At 41.7% G+C, this 18,273-nt stretch overlaps 2 protein-coding genes across 5 annotated transcripts in view; one reads left to right on the top strand and one right to left on the bottom strand.

Moving 5' to 3' along the window:
• Positions 1-1,925, bottom strand: part of SLC31A1 (solute carrier family 31 member 1) — a 37,902-nt gene extending 35,977 nt beyond the window's left edge. Inside the window, exon 1 of one of the 2 annotated variants that reach the window (XM_039240379.1) lies at positions 1,815-1,925. The gene's annotated coding sequence lies outside the window, so the exon portion shown is untranslated. Of the gene's footprint in view, positions 1-1,649; positions 1,770-1,814 lie in introns of those variants that run through there. The other variant, XM_039240386.1, reaches the window with a different exon arrangement.
• Positions 1,926-2,188: 263 nt separating this feature from the next.
• The window catches only part of FKBP15 (FKBP prolyl isomerase family member 15), a 54,323-nt gene continuing 38,238 nt past the window's right edge, over positions 2,189-18,273 (top strand). For all 3 annotated transcript variants that reach the window (XM_039239892.1, XM_039239885.1, XM_039239877.1), the window contains exons 1-4: positions 2,189-2,307; positions 11,087-11,202; positions 17,326-17,410; positions 17,853-17,922. In XM_039239892.1, the coding sequence (XP_039095823.1) occupies positions 2,255-2,307; positions 11,087-11,202; positions 17,326-17,410; positions 17,853-17,922 (324 nt within the window). In that variant the 5' untranslated portion in view covers positions 2,189-2,254. The remainder of the gene's footprint in view (positions 2,308-11,086; positions 11,203-17,325; positions 17,411-17,852; positions 17,923-18,273) is intronic.

Raw genomic sequence — 18,273 nt, 5'->3', positions numbered from 1 at the left:
TCTAAACAGAGGTGATGCAAAGGGTTCCAGTTCTAGTGCTTAGGTTTCAGTGTAATCACTATTTTCACACTGTCTTCACACTGTCAGCCTTTACTGCTTTTACCCTCTGTAAAACACAGGAAGCCGACAACAGCCCCATCCCTCAGTTTAACAAAGGAATACTAACAAAAATGAGTTACATATAACATTTCTAGCTATTCTATCCCCCTTTCCCCTTCCCTAGGGCTTTAAGCAATAGTGAAATAATTTGCAATTAACCAAAAAAAAAAAAAAAGAGACTAAGCAACCCTGACGGTTCCTAGCTAGTAGAACATTTTTATCTTTCTGGAAGCCAAGAGCCATTGCTGGGCTCTCTGGGTCCCACGTAAAAAAAATCCTAAGAGCGTAATTTACGGAATGGGAATAAGGATGGATTCCATTACTCAGTCTAACAAAGAACAAGAAACCATTGTTGTCAAGAAAGCATAGTACACTGCAATACGGGTGACATCAAGATGAATAAAACTGTCCCTGTCCTTGAGGAGCTTACAACTTCTTAGTAAAAGTACACAAACAGTAATAACAAGCAGAACGAGGAAAGTACCAAGGGGTGGGAAGTAGGAGGTGAATCACTATCCACCACTTCACTTCAGTATCACACTAATAGGCTAAAACTTTCAGGTAACTGGACACCTACAAGTTATACTAAACTGATCAGGAGACGCCCTGCATTAAAGAATTAAAGAACTCAGTGAGATCTATGGAAACAGATGCTACAGGGGCCTCTGGGTGGTTCAGTCAGTTAAGCGTCTTACTTGTTTCCACCCAGGTCATATCTCACAGTTCTTGAGTTTGAACCCTGCATTAGATTCCGCGCTGACAGTGCCAGCGCGGAGCCTGTTTGCGATTCTCTTTGTCCCTCCTGTGCTCTTTCTCAGAATAAATAAACTTTAAAAAATTTAAGAAACGGATGCTACATTATCTGCTTATCTACACCTTGCCTAAATCAGGCCTACCCAGAGATTGTTTCAATAACTATCCCAGGTTAGTCAAAGACACTTAGATAAGATACAGAGAATGTGGAAACTGGAGAAAGAGAAGTCCCCAACAACTGATGTTGACTTACGTCTGTAGCAAGAAGACTAAGCAAAACCCAGACCAAGACTGAGTCTGGGGTTTTTGCACTTCTAAAGTTTTCTCCTTTCCAACACTCACCCCCAGAATATCCCAGCTCTTCTGCACCTCACTTGCATCGAGAGGGGAATTCTCTAAAGTGTGCCACAGTCCAGCAATAAGCACTCCGAAAGGGTGCGCGTGCTTGAAAGCTGATAAGGTTCTTGTTCACCCATCAGCTCATTAACTCCCGAACCAAGAGATGAGGGATCGGGATCCAGCCCCAGTCTGCCTTTAACTCTGTGTGACCTAGGACTAGTCATCGACGTGCTTACTACTTAGTTTCCTAATTGCAAATTCTGGAATTATGAGGGGACTAGGCTTGAATTCGATGACCTGAGGTCTAAAAGCTTCTTGATCACCCATGGAAGTACTAGACAAATAGCCCGTTGAAGAAACAGTGAGGTCGGCCACAGAATACAAGCGATAGGGACGTCAAGCCTGTCATAGATGGGGAAAGTGAGGCACCGGAACGCCTTGCCCCAAGGTCACCCTACCTGTGTCACTGTAGGGGCCTGACCAAAAGCTCAGTCCTCCAGTCTGCCAGTCCCAGGCCCTTACTCCTTTCACAGAGCGGAGAAGAGTCGCGTGGAGGGTCCCCGTCCTGGAGGAGAAAGGGATGTGCCCGTGCCAAGGATGGGAGAGGGCGAAAGGGTACTTACTTTCCAGATCCAGTCTTGCAACCGGCGCCTCCCTCTTGGACCCTTAACCCGTCTCGACTGGCACGACTCTTCGGAAGGCCCCTGCACTTATGCCCGGCTCGACGTGTCCACGACAGCCTCCAAGGCTGCGGATTCCTGCCCCTGGCCCGCCCCCGGCCTCGCTGGCCAATCCCTGCACAGGATTTTGGAGCTCCCGCGGATTTCACCGCCTCTGCAGGCTGGAGGAGCTTTACGTCACGGGCGCGCGTGCCTGCAAGGCCCTCCCATTTGCCTTTCCCCCGCCTTCTCCAGATCCGAGGCTCCTCCCGCCCGAACAACCGTGCGCGAGTTCGTCCTGCCGTAAAGCAGCACGCCGCCGCGGCATTTCACGACGTCGGCGGTGAAAGGCCCCGAAAACCCTCCGACTTCCCCCCGCCTGCGGCTGGGTGAAAGGCACCGCGATGTTCGGTGCGGGAGACGAGGACGACACCGACTTCCTCTCGCCTAGCGGCAGGTGAGTGACTGAGAAGCGTGGGACAGAGGGCGTGGCTGAGAGAACAGGGCAAATGGTTGCAGGGGTCGCTCTCTTATCAGACTTCATCCCTACTTCCGGGTCCAGACCCCTGCCGCATTCCGGTGCTGTACAGGTTTCAGAATCCGGGCAGAGTTCGAAGCTGCGCTGTGTCTGTCCACCTTGATTCTGGACCTGGCATATTCCCTGTCACGCAGTATGGCTCCAGTATGGCTCGCCTTTTGCTTTGTGTGTCAGTTTCTCCTTCTGTGAAATGGGATTACTGATGACAGCGTCTGTCTCAGAGTTTTTATAGGAGTTAACTGAGGTCGATATGAGACTCTGTTCGCCGTGGACAAGGCAGTGACAGTTTAGAATTGGCCCTTCGGGGTCAGCTACAAGCATCCTTCGAGGCCCAGCTCGGATGTCCCCTTTTGGTGCTTTCCCTTCTACACACCCGGGCAGAATGCATTGCTTTCTCTTCCTTATTCCCCCAGCTAGGCTGATTACCTCTATCCTTGCAACACCGAACCTATCAGGTTATGAACCCTGACGGAACAGGGACTGCCTGTGTTGTTCATCTATGTCTAGCGCTCAGCACCACGTAGCGTGTGCTCCGGAAGTGCCTGTTGAATGAATGATAGCTGCGAAGTTGCACCCTGAAGCTTAAACCCAGTGTAAGAGACTACAGTTGCTATCCCCTGTCCCCAGGCATTGTGTTTATTAGCCTTGGGCACAAGTCTTCAGGCATGGTTTTTGTCTGTTCTGATAATCAGTTTAGCTTTTTCCCTCAGGTTGTGTCAGTAGACAGCTTGACCTTTGAAAGTGAGCTGCCAGTCCTGATCCTTGAAGAGCCTTTCTTTGAGCACGTGTTTAACACATTTAAGAATGAACAGAAGAATGATGAATGCACCAACTCACACCCCTCATCTTACTACTAAGAGGTTACAAAAATTATTAAGCCGCTGTGCCTGCTCTACCCTTGGTGAAGAGTTCAGTACAAGAATGACCATAAAATGCCTCCAGGCTGTCTTGGTCTTGTATAGGATCTTTTGATTTACACTGTGACTGGATTTGTATTAACAACTCTTAAATCCTTTCTTCACCCTCACTGACCCTGTTCCGCCCTTGCGTTCACTTTAGATGGCCCACATCCACTGAGTTCAACTTTGGATTCTTTCAGTTACTCAGTTATTTTCAGAGAAGCAATGCTTTGAGGGGCGCCTGGGTGGCCCAGTCAGTGAAGTGTCCGACTTCAGCTCATGTCATGATCTCACAATTTCTGGTTTTGAGCCCCACATAGGACTCTGTGCTCACAGCTCAGAGCCGGGAGCCTGCTTAAGATTGTGTCTCCCCCTCTCTCTGCCCCTTCCCTGCTCACACTCTTGTCTCTCTCTCTTTCTCTGAAAAATAAATAAACTTAAAAAAAAAAAAAGTTAAGCAATGCTTTGGTTCCTTTTTCCCTATTCTACCCCAAAACACTAAAATTTCCACATAGTCCAGCCAGTTGCTGTTGACTATATAGTCAGCTTTTTGGTTTGGGCTTAACTCACCTATTTTTAAAAAAAATCAGATGAACTAGAAATTAGATTCATTTAAAAAAAAAAAAACGCAATGAACCCAATTTAAAATGAGCAAAAGATTTGAATAGATATTTCTCCAAAGATGTGCAAATTGTCAAGAAGTACATAAGGAGGTGCTCAACATCATTAGTTATTAGGGAAATGCAAATCAAAATCACAACAAGATACCACTTCACACCCACTAGAATGGCTGTTTTCAAAAAGACACAAATGTGCTGGTAAGGATGTGAGGAAATCGGAACTAAATCTGGGCAGAACTCATTTTGTATGGTATTAAGTTACTGTAAATACGACCATGCAAGCCGAAACCATACAAAGCAAGCGTAATAAACAGTGGGAAAGATTATAGTTGTTTCATGGCCCTTAAAATTTTGGCTGAAACAAACCGTTGGTACATTGAGACTTAGTGTTTTATTTATTTAAAAAAAAAAAAAAACTTATCACGAGAAAAAGTTGAGTGCTTGCCTTCTCTTTGTATAACTTATGATATGGAGTGAGCATTTTTTCTGTTTTGGCAAGCTGTCATATTTCTAAGTTTGGATCAGCTTCTGATATTTTACCCTTTGTGTTTTCAGTGTTGTAAAAATACTTCTAAGAGTTCCTATAACGTGAAGCTTTTTGCCATGTCATTTCTTAGAGGATATTTGTGATAACCACTTATTTATATTGATGTTTGCCCTCATTAAATCCCTCTGACTGTACATCTGGAGTCTCTCAAACAGCAGTGGTGTCCACATTCCTCAGTTTACCATTTCTTCTATAACTCCGTTTACATATGACCCAAATTTCACTTCCAACATTATCATGTTAGTTTCTGTGCTGCACTTTTATCTTCGTTGGCCAGTTCCCTCTTTTGACCATCTATTTTTGTAAAATGTCATGTAAGTTTATCACTGGGCGACAAGACAGCACAAGCACATGCTTTTCTCTCTGTCTCTTCAACTGGAAAACAGGTGTGCAATGTCCCCTCACCAACAGACTGATCTGAGTCACTGATATTGGTCACTGATCATGGCATATGTCTGTTATGTAGTGATTTGTGGACTGAAGAGCTAGCTGCAAAAAATTTGTGCTTCATGCATTTACTCACAGTTAATATACACCTTCATAAGTGAAATTTGCACTGTGCTGTTGAGGGACGAGTGTTAGTTTAATTAAAACATGTTAACTGACGATGTTGCCTCTAGGAACTGTGTCAGCTGAGGGCTTGTAGTAGAGCAGCAACTTCCATAAAGCAAAACTACAAGATATAAAAAGACAAGCAGACATGTTAATAAAGAAAATTATAACAAACATCTCCCAAACCTGGAATAAAGTGGATTAAAAAAACTAGTAAGGATATATTTTTTAAAAGAGGGAAAATGCCTTTCGAATCAGTACTTTTTCCATACAAGTCTTTTTCATATATATGTCTGTAACTTTTGTAACTTTATAAGAGAGAGTCTTTAAAAAAAAACTCTATTTAAAGATTTTATTTTTAAGTGATCTCTATACCCAAAGTGGGGCTCAAACTCCTAACCCTGAGATCAAGTCACATGCTCTACCAACTGAGCCAGCCAAGTGCCCCTTTAAGAGATACTTTAAATTCACATTCTTTACTAGGTAAAAATATTGGGGAGAAGTCTATAAACGAATATTAGAGCTCCCAACCTTTAGGCAACAAGCAGTCTGCTACTTATTGAAAATGGCAGGATAGATAAAAACAGTCATGTGCGCTTTTCCAGATTGCTGGCCTGATATAGTTCTTGAAGGTTCAGCTGTGCTGCTTTTCTGAGCAAACCCATCAAGGACATGAAACATTTTAGTTCTAGGCACTTAAGTATGCTCTTAAACATAGACAGCAGCTAATTGAATGATAAAAGTCTTAGAAACAAAGTTGTACATATAACTTTTATTCCCAGCAATAACCAGAAAACTTGAATCAAATTTAAGATTGAGAATATCAAAAGTTTTACCAGCAGTCTCTGATTTATCTATTCCTTCTTTGTTTTTTCCTGAGGAAGTAGAACATATGACAGTGAGTATTGCAGCTGCTTTCCATTTCCTTTTATAACTGTAATTTGCTGTAACTATACTTGCTTACTAATTTTCATGTATTTTGACTTACTTGATTCCCTTTAGTATATTCAAGCCTGGTAGAAGTGGGAGCATTAGTAGCTTGGATGGCTGTCATGACGATTGATAATCTGTGTTCCAGGTTTACAGGCCTTTTCAAACCCTTGGTTAACCTAAAAGTAGTAATCAGGCAGCTTGCTGTGTGTGTGTGTGTGTGTCCCTTTTCCTACCACCATGACTTTGAAATGAAGAAATACATGAATGTCTGCTAAGTGTATGGTACCTCACTTCAGTCAAGACAGATAGGAATAAGACACAGTTCTTGCCCCTAAGAAACTTCCAGTTTAGTAGTAGAATAAAACCAATCCAGTGATAATAATCACAAAGCATTTTTAAGAGGCCAGGTATGTAAATATTTGCATTTCAGACTATATAAATGTTATATGTAGGCAAATCTGATCAGCATAGTAATGATAAGGTAGAAAAAAAGATAAATCTAGGTGCACCAGGGTGGCTCCATTTGTTAAGCATCCAGCTTCACCTCAGGCCATGACCTTGCGGGTTCCTGGGCTCCTGAGTTTGAGCTCCTCATGGGACTTTGCTGATGGCAGAAGCGGGAGCCTGCTTCAGATTCTGTGTCTCCCTCTCTCTCTGCCCCTCCCCTGCTCACACTCTCTCTCAAATATAAATAAGCATTTAAAAAATGTATTTTAAAAAAAGATAAATATGGAACTGGTCATCAGAAAGTATTTTAGGTTCTGTAAAAGACATGGGAAAGTCTAGATTCTAATGTTGATTCTGCGCCCAGGGAGGAGTGTAATCTTAACAAGTTACTTCTCATCTTTGGTTCTCTATATATACCCCAGTCTATTAAATAATGGGCTTGCCCTAGGTGATCTTTGAGACCTTTCCCAGTTCTATATTTTTGTATTTATGCTAATACCATTTTATAGTTGCAGATTAGTTTGTGTGTTGATTGAGCATGCTTCCTCCCTTAAAGAGTGTATCTGAGTTCAAATGACATTTTAAATATATACATTTATAAAGCTTATTTATTCTTGAGAGAGAAAGGGGAAGGGCAGAGAGAGGGAGAGAGAACCCCAAGCAGGTTCCATGCTGACAGCGTGGAGCCCGACATGGGACTTGAACCCACAAACCCTGAGATCATAACCTGAGCCAAAATGAAGAGTCAGATGTTTAACCAACAGCTACCCAGGCACCCCTCAAGCAACATTTTTAGGTTATAGGATATATGCACATGTATTTAAAACATAATTGTGTACCTACTCTATGCCAGGTACCAATCTAAGTATAAATACACATTATCATATTTACTTCTCTCCACTGGTCAATTAGGTGGTTTTTATTATTTATACCCATTTTACACATGGGAAATTAAGGGTCAGAGAGGTGAGTTGCCCAGGATCACATAGCTAAAAAGTGAAAGAGCCTGGATTTGAAATCAAGGAATCAGATTTCCACTAGACTGCCATGTGCCCATTATTATTACTGTAAAAGTAGGTGTTTGATGCCCTAGTTCATAAAAGAAATACTTTAACAACAAAAAAATCCCTGTTTATTAAAACGTATTAATACAGTATAACTGCTTTGTGTTACTGTTTTTGATGAGAAAAGGAGTATAAAGCTAAGACTAGATAGACTTTGGCAACTAAATGCATTGGCAACATTTTTTTAAAGTTTGATTTCAATGCTTTATTTATTTTTGCGAGAGAGATAGAGACAGCGTGAGGAGGGGAGGGTCAGAGAGATGGGAGACACAGAATCCGAAGACAGGCTCCAGGCTCTGAGCTAGCTGTCAGCATAGAGCCCAACGCGGGGCTTGAACCCACGAACTGTGAGATCATGCCCTGAGCTGAAGTTGGATGCTTAACCAACTAAGCCACCCAGGTGCCCCAGCTAACATTTATTTTTAAAATGTAATTAATGCCGTGATGACTTTTCCCATAGTTATAAACATAGAGACTCAAGTCCAGAGTTAGCAAGCCCATTCTTGCTACCAGAGAAAAATGTGTACATTTGAGATTACTTTATACATGGAAAAAATAATAATTTACAAGAAACTTATGCCCCTAAGTCTACATAGAGTTTATCTAAGAATATTGATAGAAAATGGAATGGATTTGAAAGATAATTGGGTTGACCTGGCTTATGGATTGATTTTGCAGTCATCAAGGCTGGCCTTTAGAGCATCTAGGGAAACATAGTTTACATGACACTTTTGTCTTTCCCTTGAAAAAAACATACTTGCAAAATTAAAACAGCAAATCCAATACCCATACCCATACAGAAGCTAACCAGGACATTCTTTTCATATCACTTACTTGTGCATAAGCTTTTATATGTTAGCTAGCTACTATGTTTTGTAGATCTTTCACTGTGTTAAAGGCATTGCCCAACTCTCCCAGAATCTTACTCTGTTAGGGAAGCTTCCCAGATCATCTCTGTACAAGGAGAAATCTTGGTTTCCTTTTAATTTTATTAGCATTTGTTGATGCCTTATTTAGGCCAGTACTACTCTCTACACTTGAAATCTCATTTAAACCTCTTAGTCCTTTAAAATAGGCATTGCTGGCCCCATTTACAGGAAACTTTCAGTACACTACTTTGAAAGAACAGTGTAATAGTTGCAAATTATATTAAATTTACTTTGTAAACCATTAGTACGTATTATACATTAAAATTATTGAGGGAAAAGGCCCAAAAAAGTTGTGTAGCTTCAGTATATTTTTTAAGGTTTTTCTTTTGTTTGTTTGTTTTGTGTGTGTGTGTGTGTCTGTGTGTGTGTGTCTGTGTGTGTGTGTTCTGTTTTGTTTTTTAGTAATTTCTACACTCAACAATGTGGGGCTGGAACTCACAACCCCAAGATGAAGAGTCATATGTTCTACCAACTGAGCCAGCCAGGCACGCCTCAATATTTACATTACCTAAACCAAAGATGGATGCCTTTGGAGAAAAGGATCTCAGAGCTAGATTAGACTTTGAGTTCATTTATGGAGCCTGTTACATACCAGACCCTAGGCAAAATATTCAGTCAAGTGGTGATTACAATAAATTGTCAATTATCATTTTATATAATTACAGATCGAGTAACTTCTATTAATCTATGTGGAGGATAACTCCATACAACAGCTGTCTGATATATAGCTCATATTATAGTTTACGATTATTCATTATGTAATGCCAATTTCTTTGTTACAGTATATAAGCTCCTTGAAACTAGAACCCAGTTTTGCTCACCAATATACACTCAGCATTTAGCACAGCATCTGATACATATTTCTTGAATGAACAAAGTAGACTCCTATGGGAGCTCCTAAGAAGGTCATCTAACCTAGACTTTGAGATTAGGGGCAGCTTCCAGGGGAGAGAAGGAACAGGAAGAATGTTTTAAGCAGAGGGAATAGCATATCCAGAGCTAGGGATTAGAAAGAGCTTGCTTTATTGGAGAAACTAAAAGTTCTGTATAGCATACAGTTGGAGATGAGAAATGGTCAGATAGGAAGCTGGGGAAGTATGGAGAGGTGAGGTCTTGAAGGGCTTTATAAAGTTATCTTGTGGAGTTTGGATTTTTATCTGGGTAATATTGAGGTGTTATTGAGGGTTTTAGGTAGGAAAGAGACTTGGTCAAGTTTGGTGTTTAGAAAGAAACCTGTGAATGCAGTGGGGAGAATGGATAAGAAGCAGGTGAGACCAGGGCAGGGAGGTGAGTCAGGAGGCTGTGGGGATAATTCAGGCTAGTTGTATATGATGGTCACCTGAACCAAGCAAGTGACAATGAGGATGGGAAGTGCAAGGGTTCAAGAAGTATTGAGCAAGGAAAATCAAATGGACTCAGGGATTGGTCATGAACACGAGGGGGTGATGGGGAAAGACAGGGATGATGCCCAGATTTCAGTTTGGGTTATGTATGTTTGCAGAAAAGAGTTAACATAGGGGATGAGGCAACATCATCCTTAGAAAGTCCTGTTTACAAGGTTGGCTCTTGGCTGGCATCTGGGAATTTAATTGGTAAACAGTTCCACACATGGATACAAAGCTTCCCATAAATGATGAGGTGGCTTATGTGCATAAAGTGTTTATACAAACAAATGGTTTATTCTGACCCTTGCCTTCTTTCTGGGAGTGTAGAATTTTGGTTCAGGGGTGCCTAGGTGGCTTAGTCAGTTGAGCATCCTGACTCTTGATTTTGACTCAGGTCATGATTCCAGGGTCGTGGGATCGAACCCCGTTCCCCCTTGGGCGGGGGGGTTGCCTGCTTAAATTTTTTTCTCTCTCTCTCTCTGCTCCTCTTCTTGCTTACATGCATGTGCGAACGCTCTCTCTCTCCCTCCCTCTCTCTCTTTCTCTCTCTCTGGAAAAAAAAAAAAAGGTTGAGCAAAGGAAGAAGAGCCCAAGGAGTTAAACAAGGAGCCACAGACATGGGAAGATGAGAGGGATCCCATTAACATTTATTGATGTCTTACTTGGGCCAGTTCCTCCTCCCACCCCTGCAAATATCCCCATGGAAGTCAAGGGAAGAATTTGTTTGAAGAAGAACAAATTAGTTGACAGTGTATAAAGGCAGCACGAAGACCAAATAAGATAAGGACTGATAAACTGTGTTTAGTAACAAAGAGGTTGTTGGTGACCTTAACAAGAGCAATTTCGTTGGAATGGTTGGGGCATAAGATTCATTGCAAGGGATGGTAAAAGAATGGCTCTGCCTGTTAGGTGAAATGGTGGGACCATGTTTGATGGAGTGAGTTTGGTGTACAATTTTATTTCAGTGTTATAAACTAGTACAAGGTAGGAAACTATGACTTGTTAAAGGCAAGAATTTACAGTTTGAAGAGACTACAGAGAGCATCTAGACCAATCACCTCAATTTACATACATAGCAAGTGAGGTCCACAAAGAAGAAATGCCTTGACCAAAGTCCTGAAGACAGGCAAGGTCAGCTGATGCTGTTCAGATTAGAAATACAATCTTGATTTCGAAGACACTTAGTGGTCACTTCTGGTATTGAATGGTGGGATATACTGTCACAGAGGTTATTTGTTCAGGGTTGGAGGTGAGCAGCTTTCATAATGATTCCAGGTTGGAGATATGTCAAATGAAATGTCATTTTCATTTTCTACTAACAGTGCCAGATTGGCGTCTCTTTTTGGACTGGATCAGGTGTCTGCTGGCCACGGAAATGAATTCTTCCAGTACACAGCCCCAAAGCAGCCTAAGAAAGGCCAGGGAACCTCAGCAACGGGTAAGTTAAGAAGTTACGATTGGCCCCTAACAGGTTAGTTGGTGCTTCAATCAGTCTGGCCAAGCTCACTGCCATGGGTGCATTCTCTCTCTAAGCTCTGAGATCTCGAATTCCAGCAGCTAGATAGTGCCTCCTTTCTCGGAAGTTGGCAGAGAAGGGTCGCAGGCAAACTCTTCTGCCTCATGTGACCAGCACTCTCTAAAACTTCCTGAGGCATTCCAAGTAGGCACTGTCCAATGTTTTGGCAAAAAGGAAGAGCTGCTTTTCACTTCTTTTACCTGGATAGCTTAGATGTATGCTAACAGTGAATTTTTCCCAACTGGACAGTGATGCTCAGTGCTGTATCCCCTGTACCTTTCATTGTGACAGAGACACAATGAATAAACATTTGTTGAATGAAAGGAGAAAAGGGGAAACTAATATTTCTAAATTGCCTGCTATGCGACTGGTGTCAGGTGCTTTACATGGATTGCTTCATTTAATTCTCTCAACAGTGCTCTGAGATTGGTAAGACTACCCCAGTTTAGAGGCTCAGAGAGGTTTAGGGACTCCATCAAGGTCATATAGCAGTAAGTGACATTGTTGGTGCTTGAACCCTGACCTGATTCACTCCAAAGCTCTTCCCTCTATACTTTGCCGTCTTTGTGTAAGAACCTGAAGAGAAATGAGGGACCGATAGAAATAACCCTGAGCAGAACAGATGGTAAGGGACATTACGTTGTGCACTGAATGAATATGAAAGTATTGAGTGCCTTTTACATCCTTGGCACAATGCTGGCACTGCGGATGTTGTTGGGATATTGAGGATTGAAGAGTTGCAACGGATATCATACGGACCATAAGCCTCAACTATTTCCCGTTTGGCCCCGTACAGAAAATGTATGCTGACCCCTGCTCTAAATCTTACCTGTCACTTTTGGCAGCATTGTTAGAGATTGCAGTCCTGTTCTCCAAGCCATCACCTGGCCAGGCTTCTACTAGGTTAAGCTGTTCATTTCCTCTGGCATGTCTCTTCATCAGCAGTGTGATTCTGACAGAATTTAAAGTGGTTGAGATAATTGATATGGATTAAAATAAACAACCCCAATCCCCACCGGATGAGGTAACTTGATTTTGTTTTAATCAGAAAACAACATCTATGAGCTAATTATACTTTTAAAGGGAAATTATAGAGGCATTTCAACTTAAAAACTACCTATACAGTCTTATGCAGGCATTTACAAAAATAAAATAGCAAGACTGTCTCTGTTCAAGGGAAGTTTGTGTAAGAAATCTTTGTGGGGAAAGTGGCTGCAGTACCGTTCTTGAATCTCTTCAGATCTCAGTATAAAAACAGCAGATCTAAAAGACAAACCTGTGGATAATATGTACGACAACACCAGTTGAAAGGTATCTTCATGAGTATCCCAACATACAAGCAGATCTGGACAAGCCACTAACAGAATAAGGCTGTGTCGTATCAGTATTTGCATGGGAGCATCCAGGGTAGCGATGAGATAGCTCCATCAGAAAATGGAGAACCCCAAATAGCCACCAGATATTCATGGAAAATATGGCCGGTCGAGCTGAAACTGGAAAGTGTTTAGCCCACTCTCACTGGAGCTAAGTACAAGGGGTTGATAATGGGGACTAGAAGAACTGGAGAGTAGTCTTGCTCGTATGAACTGGGTGGGTTGTTTTTTTTTTCTTTTTCTTTTTAAAAGTAGGCTCCATGCCCAGCGTGGGGCTTGAACTCATGACCGTGAGATCAAAAGTCACAGTCTCATCCAACTGAGCCAGCCAGGCACCTTGCTCCTGTGAACTTTTGAAACTCACCCCTGGCCTTCCAGGACAGGTCCCCACACTGAAAAGAACCTGCTGGGAGTGGAATGAAAATTGAGGAGGATAGGGATATATTAGAAGTGAAGGAGAGAAAATCCAAATAAAGTAGGGATGGGGTAGGGTGCCTGGGTGGCTCAATTAGTTATACATCCGACTTTGGCTCAGGTCATGATCTCACAGTTCGTGGGTTGGAGCCGTGCATCGGGCTCTGTGCTGACAGCTCAGAGCCTGGAGCCTGCTTCAGATTCTGCGTCTCCTCTCCCTGCCCCTTCCCCACTCACGCTCTGTCTCTGTCTCTCTTGCTCAAAAATAAATAACAACAAAAAAAGTAGGGATGGAGTACCTGGATGGCTCAGTTGGTTAAGCCTCCTACTCTTGATTTCAACTCAGGTCATGTCCCAGGGACGTGGGATTGAACCCTGAGTCAGGCTCCACACTGAGCATGGAGCCTGCTTGAGACATTCTGTCTGTCTTTCTGTTTCTCCCTCTCCCCCTCCCCACCCCTCCTCCTCTCCCCCTGTTTCACTCTCTCTCTGTAAAATTAAATAATGATAATAATAAAGAAAAATAAAAGTAGGGATAGAAATAGAATTAGGAAGTCTCAGGAGGAAGCCACCATATTTTTTAACTCTGTAAAAGCAACAGAAGAGGGAGCTCTATGAAGTTAAGAAAGCCACTTGAACCCTGTCTCCTTCTAAAAGGTCAGAAAAGCAGATTTCCCATTAAAATGAGCAGTAGGAACTTAGCAGAATCCAACTCCATGTAAAGTTATTATAAGAACAAAGAGAGCAAGAAACAGAATAGTATCCCTACAGTGAGAGCTCTAGAGATTCTGTGAGAAAGCTCAAAAACTATACTACCTACTTAACATTAAGAAAATAGGGGCTCCTGGGTGGCTCAGTCAGTTAAGCGTCCAACTTCAGCTCAGGTCATGATCTCATGATTTGTGGGTTTGAGCCCCGCGTCGGGCTCTGAGCAGACAGCCAGCTCAGAGCCTGGAGCCTGCTTCAGATTCTGTGTCTCCCTCTCTCTCTGACCCTCCCCTGCTCACACTGTCTCTCTCTTTCCCAGACATGAAATGAGAATGTAAATGAGAATTAGAAAATCTCCCAAGTAAGTGATAAGACTCAGGCAGGAATTAGAGACGTAAGAGGAATTATTTCAGAAATGAAAGCTAAGCGAGCAGGAACACAAGAATGAATATGAAGAGCAGATCACGGCTGAAGAGAAATAGAAGGTTAACAGAAGGACATGTTTACAGAATAAAAAATTTGAGAGATAAAAATTCCAAAATATTTGATATGTGATAAATATTAAAGATGCCTAAGAAGATCCAATACGTAGAGTGTGCGTGTGTGTATACAGGAAAAAAAAAAAGGGAAGAAAGAACAGACACTAAAAACTATAGTTCAAGAAAACTTTACTCAAAAAAATATTAAGATTTGAAAGTACGTATTAAAAGAGGCCCTTGTCACTGGGGATTCAAGAACTTGCAATACTGATTTCAGAGAGGAGGAAGTGCTAAGCCAGTAAGATCCCACGATGGTGAGCACCTGACTTATCTTCTATCAACTGCATGAAGACCCTTTCCTTTCCAGGGCATTAGGCAGCCAGACCAGAGTGGCCCAGGACTAAGCTAACCTGAAGGAGGATGCTAGGCTGCCCTTGGGGAGATAGTAATTTTTCTCAGCGTTTCACACTTGTCCTAATAACTTGCCTCTGGCCTTAGTTACGTTTTTTCTTCCAGTTTATCAGGAGAAAAGTATTATTGTAATGTTACATACAACTGGCCAGTAGTGGTTGAATTAACAACTGTTTGTCGGTTTTTACAAACTAAAAAGGAAAACATGAATAACAGATTAGGACAGTGAACAAACAATGTAAGTGGCAATTCATCAAAACAAAACAAATGGCCATTACAAATCTAGAGAAAATATTCAGTCTGTGCTTCGTTGTAATCAATAAATGCAAATGAAAACAGTGACACGGTATTTTCCTTTTTCCTGCTGCCCAGCTTTGTTGGTAAAGATTTAAAAAGACAGTCCCCTCTTGTTAGCAGGGGTGCAGAGCTGGCATACCCACACTGCCAGTGGGAGTGTAAACTGATGAGGTATTTCTGACAGGCATTTGGGCAGGACGTAACAAACCTTTAAATGTTTTACACTCCTTCACTCTATAATTACAGTTTTAAGGATTTATTCTAAGAAAATAGTGAGGGGTACGTACAAAAATGCATGTCTTCAGGATGATCAGCATAGCATTATTTATAACAGAGGAAAATTGGAAACAGTCCAAAGAAAGCCCAAATAATAGGACATTGATTAGATTCTGACAGAGTCATAACACAGTATTTTATGTAATCACCAAAAAGCATTTTTAGGACTATTTTATCTGTGTTTTGGAGAATGCTTTCAAAGAAATTCTAAGTAAGAAAAGCAAGTTGTCAAATTGTATTATTACTTTTGTTTAAAAAATATAAGAAGACTGTGATGTTTCTGTGTCTTTCAAAAAGGAACTAGGAATAAATACACCAAATTATTAACTTTTTAAAATAATTTTTTAATGTTTTTATTTATTTCTGAGAGAGAGACAGACAGACAGACAGACAGCATGAGCAGGGGAGGGTCAGAGAGAGAGGGAGACACAGAATCTGAAACAGGCTCCAGGCTCTGAGCTAGCTGTCAGTACAGAACCCAATGCGGGGCTCAAACCCACGAACCGTGAGATCATGACCTGAGCCTGAGCCAAAGTCAGGCACTTAGCCGACTGAGCAACCCAGTCGCCCTATTAACTTTTATTTTTAACTGGGGAGACTACAGGTCACTTTTAGTCTCTTTATCCGTTTCTGTATTTGCTACGTTTTGCATATTCATATTCATTTACATATACTCTATAATCAGAAAAAAAGATGTGTCAATATTGTTAAAAAGCAAAATTTGACTGAATAAATTTTAAATTTTTTTTTAATGTTTTACTTATTTCTAGGAGAGAGAGAGAGAGACAGCATGAGCAGGGGAGGGTCAGAGAGTGAGGGAGATACAGACTCTGAAACAGGCTCCAGGCTCTGAGCTGGCAGTCAGCACAGAGCCCAACATGGGGCCCGAACCCACGAACCGCGAGATCATGACCTAAGCGAAAGTCGGACGCTTAACCGACTAAGCCACCCAGGCGCCCCTCTACTGAATAAATTTTAAAGATCTTCCTGGCTTTATTCAGTGATTCATGAATTGGGCAGCTCCCAATCTAGCAGAGAGACAGGATCTCTGAGGAGTCGAAGGACTTTTATAGAGAGAAGGGAGCAGGAACGAGGAAGTTCCAGAGGAAGTTTCAGGAGGCAGAATGCAAGATCGTTATTGCAGGATTACTTTCCTGCAGGGGATAGCAGGGGTCTAGCACACAAATTGCCTAATTTGTGCTGAGCTGGGAATTCCTGATTAACTGGTTTAAGATTCCATTTCAGGGAGAGCCAAAACTGAGTTAGTCTCAGTTTAGTGACTGAGTGGGGTTTTAGCTTAAGTGACTCCATTTTAAGCCTGTCGTCTTCTTTTTAACAATACAAAAAGAAACAGAAATCAAGCAAGGATGCTGTTGAAAGTAAGTTCTTGGTTTCTGTGTCTTTACCATTGTTCTCCCTACTCTTCCATCAACACATTCATGTGGGGAGTGTAAATCTGCAATTTGCTCTAAAAAGACTTTTAATTTTTTAATGTTTATTTAGTTTTGAGAAACAGGCTTCAGGCTCTGAGCTGTCAGCACAAATTCCGACACAGGGCTTGAACTCACAAACTATGAGATCATGACCTGAGCCTAAGTCGGATGCTTAACTGACTGAGCCACCCAGGCGCCCCTAAATGTGCTGTTTTAAAACATTAGTGTTATCCTATACTACTGCAAAAGGTAAGTAATGGATATGATCTGAATATCATTATAAATTTTCTACCCCGAAATAAGGGAAGGAGAAATAACTTGACTTATATTTATTATAGCTGGCAAAATATTGGAGAAAAGAAAGTAGATGGAACATGACCTTGCTGTGTTTGGAGTGGAGGCAGAAGCCTGGATTCTAGTCCTAGGCTTGCAGCTATCATTGTGTAAGGTGCTTGGGAGCTTAGTGCTTCAGTGTCCTCATCCCCAGATGAGGTCATGGGACTGTTTGGCAGATCAGATAAGGATAATGGTCATAAAAGCATTGTACCACTTAACTGTAAGATGTACATAAGAATTTTGAAGCTGCATTAGTGGTTAAAATCATTTTCAAGAAAGACATTAATGACCTCTTTGGGTTTTTTTCTTCATCTTCAGGAAATCAGGCAACGCCAAAACCAGCGCCCAGTACAGCAAGCGCTTCCACCGTATTGGTTGCCACGGCAGTCCATGCATATCGATAGTAAGTGGCTGAGAAGGGGTGCTCTCTGATGTTGGGGTTTGGTGCCCATCTTTTCTCAACAAGCCTCTGTTCATTTTGAAATGAACTACAGTTAGGCTGCACAGGCCTTCCACAGGCAGAGTAGCAGTAATGCTTTTGAACATTTCACTTCGAAAATTCTGTACATAAAGCCTGGAAGAGCCATTATCTTGTATACTCTCTCTAGGAAGTGCTTGTCCCCTCCACAACTGCCTTCTTAAGTACTGAAAGAAAGCCACTTCACTGAGATGTTATGGATAGATATTTAGAGAGTAAAGAAGTTGTAGAAGAGCTTTAAATTATAAGCTGCTCACCTCTGTCCTTTTCTTGAGGCTGATTGACTAGATTCCCCACTTCTACAGGGCAGAAGAGAAAGCTTAGTTTAAGGAAATATTAATACCTGTTATTTTTCTTACTTCTGTAGCACAAATGGTCAGTATGTAAAGCAGGGCAAGTTTGGTGCTGCAGTCCTGGGGAACCACACAGCCAGAGAGGTGAGAACGCTTGCGTGTTTTCAGGTGTCCCGGATCATACTGATGAGCTGGTCTGTACCTGCACCTGCCCAGTATCTCATGTGTCAGAGGATTAGAATGATTGTTTATATTGAATGTGAATTTTTAATACAAGGTACATAGTAACAGTTACAGTCACATCTTGCTTACTATTGTGCATTAAAACAAAGCAACCACTCAGTCTTTTAAGTTTGACCTTTGTGTTATGGAACTAGCTTAATACTTTGGAGAGTTTTAGAGTAAACCATTTACCAAAGACATTCCTTTGTTAGGTAATGAACAACATGTAGTGTTCTACTTAGAGCATTCTGTCTTTCTGTCTTTACGCCTGAA

The sequence above is a fragment of the Hyaena hyaena genome, unplaced genomic scaffold, assembly GCF_003009895.1.
Source record: "Hyaena hyaena isolate Hyena2069 unplaced genomic scaffold, ASM300989v1 scaffold_6, whole genome shotgun sequence".
Classification (NCBI taxonomy): Eukaryota; Metazoa; Chordata; class Mammalia; order Carnivora; family Hyaenidae; genus Hyaena; species Hyaena hyaena.
This window is presented reverse-complemented; position numbering and strand designations above follow the sequence as displayed.